The sequence below is a fragment of the Vigna radiata genome, unplaced genomic scaffold (assembly GCF_000741045.1).
Source record: "Vigna radiata var. radiata cultivar VC1973A unplaced genomic scaffold, Vradiata_ver6 scaffold_228, whole genome shotgun sequence".
NCBI classification, from domain to species: Eukaryota; Viridiplantae; Streptophyta; class Magnoliopsida; order Fabales; family Fabaceae; genus Vigna; species Vigna radiata.
Genome location: NW_014543255.1, coordinates 317,144 through 332,520, shown reverse-complemented (window position 1 = coordinate 332,520; position 15,377 = coordinate 317,144). Strand labels below are relative to the sequence as shown.

At 31.6% G+C, this 15,377-nt stretch overlaps 2 protein-coding genes across 6 annotated transcripts; one reads left to right on the top strand and one right to left on the bottom strand.

The window, feature by feature from the left end:
• The first annotated feature begins 4,303 nt into the window (after window positions 1–4,303).
• LOC106753394 (folate synthesis bifunctional protein, mitochondrial) lies at window positions 4,304–7,721 on the top strand. The gene is made up of 3 exons (XM_014635196.2): window positions 4,304–4,618; window positions 4,935–5,001; window positions 5,669–7,721. Exons 2-3 carry the CDS (start codon window positions 4,935–4,937, stop codon window positions 7,144–7,146), a joined length of 1,545 nt encoding a protein of 514 aa, XP_014490682.1. The 5' UTR covers window positions 4,304–4,618; the 3' UTR covers window positions 7,147–7,721.
• A 2,960-nt stretch (window positions 7,722–10,681) lies between these two features.
• LOC106753407 (peptidyl-prolyl cis-trans isomerase E) lies at window positions 10,682–14,932 on the bottom strand. 5 transcript variants are annotated; one of them, XR_002666779.1, is made up of 4 exons: window positions 14,567–14,932; window positions 14,201–14,441; window positions 11,101–11,288; window positions 10,682–10,925 (listed from the first exon to the last, which is right to left on the bottom strand). XR_002666779.1 is itself a non-coding variant. In XM_022777508.1 (3 exons), the coding sequence occupies exons 1-2, from the start codon at window positions 14,871–14,873 to the stop codon at window positions 14,233–14,235; spliced, it is 516 nt and encodes a 171-aa protein (XP_022633229.1). In that variant the 5' UTR covers window positions 14,874–14,932; the 3' UTR covers window positions 10,682–10,925; window positions 14,201–14,232. The 5 variants fall into 5 exon arrangements, 4 of the variants coding, with proteins under 4 accessions (XP_022633229.1, XP_014490693.1, XP_022633227.1 ...); XM_022777508.1 differs by lacking the exon at window positions 11,101–11,288; XM_014635207.2 differs by lacking the exons at window positions 10,682–10,925; window positions 11,101–11,288 and adding an exon at window positions 13,306–13,445.
• Between the last annotated feature and the right edge of the window lie 445 nt (window positions 14,933–15,377).

Genomic DNA, 15,377 nt, shown 5'->3' with positions numbered 1-15,377 from the left:
AACTAACCAGACCAGTAGGATGATCGGACCGAGAAGCAGTCAACGATTGAAGAGTAGAGTAAAGCAGAATTAGTTGAAGATGCTCGAGAAGCTTCAAATTTAGTTAACAATTCTTCCCATTTTCCCAATTTTTCTTTCCTGTTTCCCATTCTTTTAGTTTCTGATTTTCCCCATAAAAAGGGAGTCTCGTAATGAACAAAGTGTGCATTGGGTGACAGACAATGCACGGTAGTGAGTGATAGATGCTACCTAGCTTAGGGTTTTTCGCTTTTCTTTCAATTTTGCACTAGTAGAGATCGATTTTTAATGCTTTCATAGATTAGAGTTTTGGTTACTACTAGATTGTGTAGAGGAGTTCCACGGAGTGACAGACCGTGGATCGTTTCTTGGCGCTCTTCGGTATTGTGTTCATGTATTTTTGCTTCGATTGCAATAAAATCTTAGTTTCTTTTCAATTTCCTTGTTTGTCTTTCATTTTCTGCCATTTAAGTTTGATTGCCATTACAATAACTTGAAATCATTACAGTGTTACAAGAAATCATTAGAGTCATTTGAAGAGAGGAAAAAGCCAAGTGAGAGAAAAAGGAAGAGAGAAAGTCATTCCCGCGCATAACCCTAAACCTGCACTAGTGTTTTCGTTGTTGTGAAGTCGTTCACCGTTGGATCAGGCTGATATTTGGATAATGGGTTCCAGACATATGGTTCTTCATTTTGACCGTTCGGATCGTCAATCAGAGGTCTAGTTTGAGAGAAATCAAAACCGCACTAGCAGCCATGTTCTGGAGAATTTTTATCTTCTTTGTTCTCATTTGTAAGCATTTGTGCTTAGTTAAATTGACTTATTTGAAACACCATTTGGTGTTATTACTGGAGACTCTTTTGTACCGTATTATTGATTATAGTGTATTTTTTCTTTAGTCTAGATGACTCGTGGTTTTTACCCTTGCATTGAGGGGTTTTTCATGGTGTATCTTTGTGCTTTGGATTCTATTTTTGTTCTATTTGTTTGGTGCTCCTCGCAGATTCTCGCAAGAAGGGGGATTGAATTTCCGCTGCGTTATTACTTTTTGCTAAGTTGTTATTTTTTTGGCCCTTTCCCCATCAATTCTAATATAAATTGTTACAAATAAATCATGTCATTCATCCCAATTTTTTTTAGAGAAATCTCAAATAAGTCCTTTTTTGTGTTTCTATTTGGTCTCTATTTTGAGAAATTTGATGCAATCAAACTCTTTCTGTTAGTATTATACTAACAACGATAAAAAGTTGCACATGTCAGTTCTTGGTTTATTTTATTTTTTAAAAATTTTTTGTGAAAAAATAAAAATTTGTCACATGCCCAATTGATAATATGTCATGTGACAATGACAGTGTGATTTGATAATGATAGTGTCACATGCATGTGTCATTGCTTTAGTATCACTTTGATTTCTGTATTTTTATTTTGTCTCAATTTAGTTTGTTAGATATATTATCTTTATTTTATATTTATCTTTATCTTTAGTTAGTTTGTTATTATTTCTTATTTGTATTTTGGGCTTAGCCCATATTTCTTTTATTATAAATAGAGAACCCTATGTGTGTATTTAACATAAGGCAGATTAATCCAATATATTATTTTCACTATATTCAACATGATATCAGAGTCATGATTAGAGCATATCCTAGCGATATCTGTTGTTGTTGGGCATGTTTTCCACCTGTTATCGAGCCGCTATCGGACCACTCATTAAATATCTAATCCCATGTTCGAGATGTATATACCTCGGCGTGAGGGGGTGTGTTGGAAGTCTCACGTCGACTAGAGATAAGGTCAATTCAGTGTATATAAGTGGGTGTAAACCTCACTCTACAAGCTGGTTTTGTAGGGTTGAGTTAGGCTTAAAGTCCACTTCTAACATGGTATCTAGAACTAGATTCTTTTGAAGAAAAAGTTCCTGGTGTCTCTGCCACTACATCCACCACTGCCGTCGGTGGCACCATCTACTGTCGCCGCCGCAGCCATCATCTATCGTTGTTGTCTACCGCTGCCATTATCGGAGTTTCAGTTTTGTCCGACGATCACACAATTTTGATAGTCTCGGGCATACGATCACCATGTCATCGACAATGCCTTCATTGGAGCTCTTACGCGCCCTCAGCGCCTTTTGAAATTATGGATTTGCTCCCTTTTTCGTCGTGCATAGTGGAATGTCTAGTAGTAATTTACAGTGTCGAGATCGTTCTTTTTCCTCTTTCGCGTTCATCGTGTGTTGTTGCACGTCCGATCTCTTCTCAGGTAAGCAGCTACTCAGAGCATCGAGGTTGTTCATTTTCCTTTTTCACGTGCCTTAATTGGAGAATTTTTTTTTCTTTTTATAGTTTCCCTCTTTCAGGTTCATCCATGGCTTCTTCTTCCTGTCTCTTTTGTCCTCTCTTTTTTCACCATTGCGTTTGACCCGTCCATATATGTTTTTTTCCCATGGAAAAGATGGTTTTGTTAGTTTATTTATAGCCGTGGTGGCTCTCCAACAATTACCTCTTTATCCGCTGGTGACATTCCTCAAGGGTGATTTGCAAGAAGAGATTTATTTACATGAAGCAACCTCCTAAATTTGTTGCTCAAGGGAGTCTTTTGGGTTGGTATTTCGTCTTCTACGTCGTCTTGCAAATCATTAACAATTTGGTGTCACTCGAGTATAGAAACAAATATTTTCACTAAGTCTTGATGGATTATATTAGTAACAAGCTTGGTACATATGTATGTACCAGCTTGAGGGGGAGCGTTAGATATATTACCTTTATTTTATATTTATCTTTTATCTTTAGTTAGTTTATTATTATTTCTTATTTGTATTTTGGGTTTACCCTATATTTCTTCTATTATAAATAGAGAACCTTATGTATGTATTTAACAGAAGAGATTAATCCAATATATAATTTTCACTATATTCAACATTGTCCAAATTTCTTTTAAAATTTTGTATTTTTGTCTCTTCCAAATTGAACTAAATTTAATTTTTATATAAATGTTTTTTAAATATTTTTTATTAAATTTTTTAACGAGATTAAATTTATTTAAATTTATATTTTACATTGAATTTTATTTAAAATCGTTTTAAAATTTTAAATTTATTTACTTTAAATTGTTATAAATTTGTTTAAAATTATTTTAAAATTCTACATTTGAATTTATAAATTCTTTTTAAACCAACTCAATTATTTCTATATAAATGATTGAGTTTTACACATTTAAAAAATATACATTTATTTCAAATATAAATTCAAATAAAAAAATTATATTAAAGTATGATATGATAAAATATAAATGTATATAAAATTTGATATAAAATATAAATTTTAAGAGAATTCAAAATGTTGATAAATTAATTTTCATTTATGAAATGCAATTGATAAAAAAATTTAGCATGTTAATTGAAATTAATTTTTCATTTTTTCTATTATTACTTTATATTAATAACTTTAAAATTATTTTGAATAAAATTCAATATAAAGTACAAATTTAAATAAACATAATCTTGTTAATTTTTATAATAAAATATCAATTTTAATAAAATATTCATATAACAGATATATAAAAATTAAATTTGATTTAAATTTAAAATATATAAAATTGTTTAATTTGAAAAGAAATTAAAATTAAATTGAGACAAAATATAAATATAATTATCAAATTCAAACTAAACTAATAACACTTCACGTAACAGTAACATATGATAGTCTTACTATCACGTCATATTGTCATTGTATGTAACACTTATCATAAAACAGTTTTTTTAATTTTTTTAAATATTAAAAAATTAAAATTAAAATAAAAAACTAAAAAAGACATGTGACACCTTTTTCAAAATAAAATTAAATTAAAAAGAAAAATGAAAAATGCATTTGATATTTTCTTAAAAAAAAAGATGAATTACATTATTTAACCAATTGATACTAATATTTCAAACTTTAAATTAAAAACAGAAATATACTCACTTAATTGTTAAATTATTTTTAGTTATTTTACATCTCCAAATTACAAATTCGATTTACTGTGTGCATTGCATGACGTTGATTTTACAGTCGTTTTCTACAGCAACGACTTCTGACGAATTCTTATAATTTATAAAAGATTACTCAATATTTATCATGTTTGAAATTAAAATGATTGTTTTCTTATTTATTGTTCAAATTGTTAATACTCTTTATTAATTGAAAAAGGATGTTATAATGCTCGTTATTATCAGTAACTTTTTCTTAAAATTATTTAAAAGAATTTGATACCCTGTATATAAATTATTATTAATATTATTATGTTTTTTCCCTTTCTCCTCCAATCCACCATACAACCCACACTGTCTCAAAGCTATCCAAATTCATAAGTGTTGTTGTTAGTCTTGCTTCTCTTCCTGCTACTGCCTTTGTCTTAGAGTGTGTTCTAACTCTTCCAACTCAATTCACAGACACAAGAGTCACAAAATAACCATCTAATAAGTATCTTACAGAAACAGTTTTTTGTATGCAAACGATTCCAAATCACACCCAGCAACATTAATTAATGTTTTTTGGAGTCTGGGATCACATCGGTTATATTTCATAGAAACAGACCTTAGACCTTCATTAGGGTATTTACAAGGTAGGCATGGTTATCACTTTTTGCTTGTTTTATGAAAGGTGTTTGATGATATGTCTCAAAGACTTTTGGATCTTGTTTTCCGATGTTAGATCTTAAGGGAACTAAGCCATGAAATTTTAATGACTTAGATGTTTCTTGATTTCGTTTAGTGATTCACTATGTCGGTATCTTTTTATATTTTATATCAACTGCTGTTTATGAAATTTCTGTGTATGTTTGATTTTCTAGCAGAATGTGCACTCTTTAGGGTATTTTTTTTCCCGTTGTGATTAATGGCCGGGGTACTGCATATAATATACACTTTGTCTATCCTCAGATGAGTATTTTGAAGTATCTGGAGACGTCCAGGCATAAGGTTTTTGCTGCAAGAAAGTATCTTAAAGGTAAATTTAAACTAATTCAGCTCGTGCAAAATAAATTAAGTATCATCTTATGCTGAAAGCAGCTCATAATGAAGCTGTTGTTGTAGTAAACTATTAAATGCCCATTTCAGTGAATTGGTTTTTCGTTAGATGGAGATTCTTAAACCCAAAGATCACCATCAATTGATACTTGGATGGAAACGTAGAAAGTTAATGGGTTTCCCCCCAGAATATTATACATTTTAGTAATGCAGAAATTTTTTTTTCAGCAAACAGATTCACGGTAAGGGTTTCATCTTCGCCCTTTTCACACGTGTTTGGGTTTCTCGTCTATTTTGGGTTCGTTGTTCATTCTAGTTCGTCATTCCGTTATGGGTTTGTCATTCCATTTTGGCAATTGGGTTTGTATTTGCGTCGCTCAGTCTCCTTGGCAATAGGCCTTTAATCTCTTGAAAATTTTGTTATAAAAGCACAACAGTAATCAAAGTTTAATAAAAAAAAGTTCATTCTCAGTTCTGATTGTGATCCTTTTATTTTTTAAAGAAAAAAAATATACATTATGCAGTCAAGCTTTTATACAGAATTTTGAAGCATCAACGTATCATTGTTTTGTGTGAAAGGAAGGAATGTAATTCGTTATTTTTGGATAGTGAATTAAACCCAGTTACCATTTTATTTTTCATTGCAGTACTCGGTTTTTCCTCTTTCCACACATCTCCAAATTCCTCTGTAGAACTTCACTCACAAGAAGAGGAAGTAGTGATTGCTTTGGGAAGTAATGTAGGTGACAGGCTGCACAACTTTAAGGAAGCCTTGAAGTTAATGAGAAACTCAGGCATTAACATCACAAGACATGCTTGCCTGTATGAGACAGCCCCGGCATATGTCACTGATCAACCTCGATTTATCAATTCAGCAGTTAGAGCTGTTACTAAACTTGGTCCACATGAATTATTGTCCAAGCTAAAAAGAATTGAGAAGGACTTGGGCCGAACAGATGGCATAAGGTATGGTCCAAGGCCAATTGACTTAGACATTTTATTCTATGGTAAATATAAAGTCAGTTCTGATATCCTCACTATACCTCATGAAAGAATTTGGGAAAGGCCATTTGTTATGGCCCCCTTGATGGATTTATTGGGATCAGCTATTGACAGTGATGCAGTTGCTGCCTGGCATTCATTTTCAGGCCATTCTGGTGGACTCTCTGGATTATGGGAAGATTTAGGCAGTGAGTCCCTTATTGGAAAGGAAGGTATGTATAGGGTAATTCCTGTTGCAAGTGGGTTACTTGATTGGTCACGGAGAACTTCTGTCATGGGGATCCTTAATGTGACCCCAGATAGTTTCAGTGATGGGGGAAATTTCCTGTCTGTGGAGTCAGCTGTTTCTCAGGTTCGGTTAATGATTTCAGAAGGAGCAGATATGATTGATATTGGGGCACAGTCTACTCGGCCAATGGCTAGTAGGATCTCTGTTGAAGAAGAATTAGGTAGATTAATACCAATCCTAGAAGCTGTAGTGTCAATGCCTGAGGCTGAAGGAAAGCTCATATCTGTGGATACTTTCTACTCTGAAGTTGCTTTAGAAGCAGTGAGTAAAGGGGCTCATCTTATAAATGATGTATCTGCTGGGCAGTTAGATAGTAACATGTTTAAGGTAATGGCAGATCTTGATGTTCCTTATGTTGCAATGCACATGAGGGGGGACCCGTCTACAATGCAAAATAGTGAAAACCTGAAGTATGATAATGTCTGTAAAGAAATATCATCAGAATTATACTCACGGGTCAGAGAAGCAGAGATTTCAGGAATACCAGCATGGAGGATTATCATTGACCCTGGCATTGGGTTCTCAAAGAAAACCGAACAAAATTTGGAAATCCTCTTTGGACTATCTGATATCAGAAAAGAGATTGGCACAAGAAGTTTGTCCATATCTCATGCTCCCATGCTAATTGGACCCTCCAGAAAGAGATTTTTAGGTGAAATTTGCCCTCGTCCTGCGGCCGAGAGGGATCATGCTACAATTGCTGCTGTCACAGCTGGTGTTTTAGGAGGGGCTAATATTGTTAGGGTGCATAATGTCAAAGCTAATCTAGATGCCGTGAAGCTATGTGATGCAATTCTAAGACAGAAAAGTTCTCACATGAATTCTCGACTTTGAATCTGTCTTTCTACAGCATATCTGCTGCCGGTGTTAATTGCCAAGCTACCTGAGTATTTAGATTTATGCAGCAAGAACTCTGTGGGTGTTGTTCTTTGCTATGTCACTCCTACTGCAAGGTTTTCTGTAGAACACCATGCTGCTGCCAAAGCCAGAACAGAGAAGTATCGAGTACAATGCAGCATTTAATAATCAGCAAACCATTGTTCAATTCGAAATTATGTCTCGTGTTTATCCCATTCCTTTTTCTTTAATCAGCAAAATGACCATCTAATAGAGGTAAAAACCAAATAAAGATGATAAGTTTAAAGCCATACTACATAAAGGTTACAGACTAGGTCTAGTAGTAGCTAAGGACACAACACCACTAAAAATGTTTGATCCTTTGATGTCATAAATCTTCAACATGTGCGGTTGAGACACTAGGCAACTCTCACAAAATTTGTTCTTCAGACAGAGTCTATCCCAGCCCATTCAGACATTGTCTATCTCATTCCTTAACATGTATTTGATCTGATTTTATTCAACCCTTCATTTGTAACTTGTTGATTCACAGATTTTGTCATATTCAACAATTGATGATTCCTCCAAAAAGTAGTTTTATTTCAAAGAAATACTAGTATCACATTTTGTCACAATTACTTTCCTATTGCTTGAAATTTATGTTAGTCCCACTAAATATATGAATCACATTTCCCATTTGGTTGCCCCATTGTCAAACTAGTGAGATCCACATAAATTTTAGTCTATAAGAAAATGCATTGAAAAGTTTTGTATAAAAACCTATCACAATCGGCTTAGTATAAAGATTTGAAGTAGTTTGCAGGAGGATAAAAGTTCAAACTCAATATATTTACTATATGCAGAAGAGTGTGTTGGAGAGTCCAGTTTTCACTATTTTTACATTTCAAACACTCAAAAAGTGATGTTAAGTTTTCTAATATAATCTTTGCTGGAGACAATAATATATCTCCCTTATGCATAATTTCGATTTTGTGTGCGAGTTTCAATTAGTTTATTTGCTTCCGTTAAGAAATACATTAATCATAATTCATAAAGAACGAATTTGGATCAGGTCTCATAGGCTATTGATATAGTACAATAATGGTTTCAACTTTCTTAATATAACAATGACCTAATGTTTACACAGTAAAATATTATATCATTTTTAACTAAAGTATGTTTAATTACCTTACTAAACTTAATTTATACTTTTCTCTCTTCTCTTCTTACCTCGTATATTTTGTTATTAAAGAAAATCATGTAATTGTAATTTCTCATTTAATGTTGCACTTTTACATCAATGTTATTAAACTTAGATTTTTGTATTTTGAATAATAATATAGCAAATACATACATTAAAGTACACAGTCTTTTAATTTTTCAAAATTCAATCTCAATTACGAGAATTAATTAATTTAGTATAAAAATGTCATTTGAAACTAGCAAATGAATTTAGGCTACTCACATGGGTATTTTACGTTGGAGAAACACTGTACCTTTGTAATTTCTATTTGGGTGTTTCACTTGTATTTTCAAGAGTTTCACTTGCAACTCCATTTTTTTTTAAATGGCTATTATGATCCATTTTAAAAGCGTGTAATAAATTTCGAAATATATTGAATTTTTATCAGATTTTGAAATCTGACTATATTTTTATCTGATTTTAAAATATGATCAAGTTTTAATCGAATTTTAAAATTTGTTAAGTATTCCTTTTATTCAAATTTTGAAATTCATTTGACTTTTTATTAAATTTTGAAATTTTTTCATTAAATTTTAAAATTTTATGAAGATCTAATTGAAATTTAATGAAATCTCAATTAAATTTCGAAATTTATTAGATATTTTTTTATTTGAATTTTGATATATATTTAATTTTCATCAAATTTTAAAATCTAATTTAAATTTTATTAAATTTTTAAAATTTGATAAAAACTTAATCAAATTTTAAAATTTGATAAAAACTCATAGATTTCAAAATTTAACTGAGTCTTTATCGTATTTCAAAATCCGATAAAAATCTAGAAGTTTTATATCAAATTTTTTTCATACACTTACCCTTACAACCAATTTCACGAGAATCCCACCTCTTCTTTACAGAAAATAATATCAGCACCTCTCGAATTTAAAATCACAACATTTTGGAGGTGCATAATATATAAAAGGAAGAAGAACATGGTATTTTTTGATAATTTAGAGATATAAGAAAAAAAACCTTAAAGACACAGGCTGAAATGCCCTTTCATTTCTAAAATTTTTGTCAAAGTACACATGTACAAATGTCGGATAAAAATAATATTATTTCATTTTTTTAAAAATATAACTAAATTAAAAAAAAGAAAACAAAATAAAAATGATAATGACAATGTCAGGTAAAGGAAATTTAACTCATCAAAAAAAATTTGAAAAACAATTAAAAAAATTTTAAAAACAAAGTAGACTAAACTCGTGAACAAAATTTTTTAAAAACCATTAAAAATTTTTTAAAAAGAAAAGAAACTTCGAATGGACGCGTTACTTGTTTGTAAAATGATTTATACGTTACTTTAAAAAAAAAGACTTCAAATATTAAAATTTGATTCAAATAAAACTATAAGTAAAAATCTACTCATAACATTTTAACCCAGATTTGGGTGAAACGAGAATTTAAGCCTAGGTTTATATACAAGTCAATTTGTAAAATTTGTTTTAAATAATTTTTTCAAAGTTTAATTTTTAACTTTTATATAAGAGTTTTAATTGTTTTAAATAAGTTTTAATTTTTCAAAGTTTAAATAAGTTTTAACCGACGTCACTAGACTGTCTTCTCACCTATCTTAGGTCATTAAATGTCGGTTTGTGGCAGTGTGAACGTCTACATTATTATAGATGTCGTTTTACCTCACAACCGACGTATAGTTTACCAAACTATTTACGATAATGCCACCTCTACTCATATACGTCGGGTTACTTTATCAAACTATTTACGATAATGTCACCATCCACTCATATACGTCATCCGTAAACCAACATTTTTACATTAGTGTGAAAAAAACTGAGAAAATCAATCAAATTACATTTTCTCTTACACAATGGATATTGTACTAAACTACCTAGCTACACACTTTATTTATATGCATAGTTAATAAACCAATAAAAAGAATACTAGAAAATTCCATTAATGTGTGTGAAGATGCAGTTATTTTTTTTTTTGTTGTTGTACACCTTTACAATTGAATCCAAATTCTAATATAATAGCAACTACGACAGATAATCATTAACACGTATATATTTATAAGTTTGTGAAAAAAAACCATAAAACACACAATTTATGTTAGGCTTAATACCTCTTTTGGTCCCTCTTTAGGGGGTGAATGTTCAACTGCATCCTACCTTTTTTGAAAAGTTCAATTTTGTCCCAACTTGTGAAAAGAGTGTACAATCAAGTCATTTTTTGTTACGGCGTTAAATATTTAACGTTTCACCTGACAGTGTGGAGACATCTGTGCAACGTGGCTTTTTTTTTTTAGAACGTCTAAGGGTAAATTTGGGATTTTAAAATAATTGACTTATATTAACTGAGAATGCATCAAGTTATGTAATGATGATAAAGGAGCTATCAACAACAAATGCATCAAGTCAAATGGTTTTCAGCCTCAGAAAATTCATGTTTTTCTTCCTCATGTTCTATTAACTCTTCTTCACTGTCACTACATATCAGTGCTTCACTTCCATGTTGATCATAGTAGATTCGTCTTCTTCCAACAACTGACTGATCATCAGCCATTCTCTGATTTCTGATGCATGTGAAAGATTTAAAATAGCATAAAAATATTATACAATCTGGGATCAATAAACTTTGATATCTCGGTTTCTGTTTTAAAATGTGAAGTAGGTAGTTTCAATTTGAAAAACAAAATTGCACAACAGACCCATCAAGAGAGAACATTAATTATTTGAAAGTTAAAACACCTGTTCAAAAATATCCAAGAGGTATATGGCGGTAATCTTTCAATATATGGTATTTTGATACTTGTTGTTGTGGTCTTTGTCTCCTGAGACTAGAGAGAAACCATTGAATTTACATAAAGGATGGTCAATTCTAGAAAGAATTGGAGTTTTATGACATTGTAGCTTCTTCACATTGCTCTGAATTTTTCCTACAGAAATATAACTAAGGTTGAATGAAGAAAAAATTAACTGAGAACTTCAAACCTTGTAATGAGAATAACTCCAAAAATTTCTCCCAACGTTCTTCGTAGTTTTGACCATTTTCATTACTGTAATATCTTCACAATAACAAGTTGGGATTAACCCACCTCCCCTACAGGCACCACCATGGGATGAACGAGAAGAACACCCTTTGGCCCAATTTTCGAAAACGAAGAACATCCTTGGAAAGTCATTCCTATTTCTCCACAAACACTTTCCAAACCTCAAAGACCAATTGGGAGGAAACCAAACCCTAACCCCTTTTACTTCTTAACCAAGTGAATTTTTTTAAAATCACAAAGTTACCCTTAGACGTTCTGAACAAAAATCAACCACGTTGAATTGATACTTCCTCGCTGTCAAGTGAAACGTTAAATTTTTAACGCCGTGACCGAAAAGGACTTGATTGTACACTTTTTTCACAAATTGGGACAAAATTGAACTTTTCAAAAAAGGTAGGATGCACTTGAACATTCACCCCTAGAGAGACCAAAAGAGGTATTAAGCCTTTATGTTATTATTGGGATAAAACTCAACATATGATTGTTTTATTTACTAGTATATCTTTAGTTCAATGTTTATTTGCTTAGTATTGTTTTAATACAAATTTAATCACACATTACACCTATATATCATATCTTATTTTAATAAAATATTCTTTATCTTTAGAAAAATTAAAGTTAACTCTTAAACAATCTAAGGTAAATTAAACATATCCAAACATAAAATTAAAACAGCTTAGCATAATTTTGAGTTTTTTAAGGACATGTTATTATCAAACATCATTTAAAACTTAATTATTCTTATATATATATATATATATATATATATATATATATATATATATATATATATATATATATATATATATATATATATATATATATATATATATTAAAGTTCAAAAGATATTTGTCTTATGTTCAAATTTAATTTTTAAATTACAACTTACTTAATTATTTATATTTTAAAATTTAATTTTAAATTATTTTTACATCGATAACCTTTTTATAAGATAAAATATTAATGAATAGTATCTACAGATAATAACAATATATCAAATTTTATAATTCATAAAAGTTAAAAAACAACCTATGTAACACATCTAAATTCTAAAAAAAAAACTATAAATGTTATATAGTAAAACGCAATATAAATATTATTTATGTATAAATATAAAAAAGTAATAAAGGTTACTTATCTACAATTATCTATTGGTCATAATTTAAAAATTAAATAGTAAATCATTTGAAATTTTAGAATTGATATTTAAACATAATATTAATTAAAAACATAAATTGAAATCATTCAAATATAAGTCTCAACTACAAATATGAAAATGCATAATCATACACATAAATAATATGTGGGGTGGGGTCAATTGAATTATATACTTCCCTACCTGTATTTATACAATTATCATTTTAATACACTTTGTTATCCCTAATCATTGCTAATGCTCCTACTCATTTAGGACTTTCTTCAAAGAGTTAGAAGGAAAAAAAAAAGGGATGACTTTTAGAACGAATGCTTTCCCTTTACTTTGTTACACATAAAACTGATAATAATGTATGTCAAGTACAACTTTTTATCATTTCATCTTCCAGACATTTAAGGTGCTTTGGCGTCAAATAGGAGCAAAAATAGATTATGGTTCAATTATAATCCAGCAAATATTTGAAGCACAATATTCTTTTCATAAGAGCATGGCAGAAACAAAATTCTATTTTTTATGGAGAAGCAATCCAAAGTGGAATTCTTTTCTGTTTAAGGACTGGCTGAACATTGAGAAACTAGAATAGTTCAAACTTGTCCGAGTAAGGGGTTTGTGGTATAGTACTAATCAATAGCCCTTGATAAAACCATCTATCCATAAAACTGTCAAACTGGATTAAGCAAAAACAATCTATCCATATATCTATTGTTACTGATGCTATTGATTGAGTCATTCAGTGTGAATGTATACCATCATAAAGTAGTACAACTTTAGCAGATATGACACACTTCTGGTCAACGGCTTCATTGAATGCATCCTCCATAACTAAAGTGGAGTTTCCTTTGAGCTGACAATGACAAGGAATCTAATGACTACAAAAGGGTAGGTCCTGCAACATTAACTTTTTGTGTTTACAGCTGAGAAAACAGGTGTTGGTGGATTTCTATACATTGGTAAACTCGGGTGAAATTTCCTTTGATTTTGGTATATCTATAAAATTTGCTTAATAGGACACTCAAGATCTTCAAAATATTAATCATGGCTGCAGAGAATTCAACAAAGGCATGTCGATAACTAAAAGCATTTCAGCCAGGGGAATTCATATCGTTGGTTAAGAGTTAGATAAAAAACTAAAGAAACAAAATTATCGGAGAGCTAATACGAGCTGCTGACAGAGAGCAATTCAAATGCTTAGACAGTTTAGTACAGACATAATCAGATAGGGAACTCAGAGCACATGGTCTATGAGTATGCTCTAGTATTCATGCTTAGGTTTTCATGTAACCCTGCAAAATGTTTCTTTATATTGCTCTCAATCTCAGTACAGTCCACTTTAGGCACTTTTCAAGCTTTTAAGAATCACTCTTCTCTTATGCCAAAAAAAAAAATTATATACATAAGACGAATCTAAAATTCAATGTAGATTAAACTTATACCCAACGGAATTTAACTTCTTTTCCAAAGAATGGTGGTTTCATTTCACTAGCTATCCTGTTTCATAATCTATAGAAATAAGTACTCATACACAAGATTTATCTCACATTACAAATGACCCACCAAGGTCAGCCTATTGATAGAGGGTTTAGATGTTCGCATGAGATTCTAGATTGTATCCTTACAAAATCACATTAGATATTCACTCACCAAGTTGATCCGATTTGATAGATCACCGTAATCTATTGTCGTAGAACCTCAGCTTCAGCCTTGGCCATAGGATCATCCTTGATCTCAATTTCCTCTTCCTTCTCTCCCTCTCGCTGTTCAGCCACTTGTTTTCGGTGCAAATCCTCCGCCGCCTGCATTGCCGCGCGATTCTCTGCCTCAATCCGCCGCATCTCCTCCTCCTGCTGCTGGCGCTCAAACCAGGTATCGGCATCCGCCCAAACTGAAACACAAAACAGATATGCACAGTCAATCTCCCACAGAAAACACAAGACAAAGCATAGAATTAGAACATTCAGAAATTAGGGTTTAAGCATGTGAAAATAAGCATAGGATTAGGGTTTTTACTAGGTTGGGCGGCCCAGCCCTGTTCACCGCCTTTGATGCGTTCGGGGAGGGCATAGTTGACGGTGAGGACGCGGCCATAAAGCTCAGCACCGTCCATGTTGTCCATGGCGGCGGTGGCATCTTCGCGTTCGAGAAAGGTGACGAAGCCGAATGAGCGGTGCTTCTGCGTAGCCTGGTCGAGTGGCGTCTTGACGTCCTTGATGTCGCCGAAGGGGATGAAGGCGGCGTGGAGGATTGACTCGTTGACCTCTTCGGCTAACCCTCCCACGTACAGCGTGTTCTTCTGCACCCCTTGCGTCATCGCCATTCCTACTGCACTCACTTCAAAAACCACCACCACCTAGCGTCGCCACTAAAAACTAAAACCGTGTTTTCTGTTTTCTCTGTGAATTGGGCTTCTTCTGCTCTCGGATACTTTGGGCCTCCACATAGTTATTTGGAACCAGGGTTTTACTTCTTGCCCCCCACAATTTCTTTGTACACCTCATCAACATTTTAAATTAACCCTTTTACTCTTTGAAAAAGTGACTTCGTTTATATATTTGGAAATTTTTTTGAAACAAGTTTTTCAAAAATTTTAAAATAAGATTTTCCAAACAACAGTTTCATAACATACTTTTCAGAAGGAGATTTTTTTAAATGAGATTTTTCAAACATAATATTTGTAATGCATGGAATGTATTTTGGAATAAATTTTACAAAATGTGATTTTCTGAACAAATTTTTTGAAATGTATCTTTTTTAGAATAAACTTTTCGAACATTTTTATATGATGTATTTTGAAAAGAACTTTTCGAAATATATAAAATAC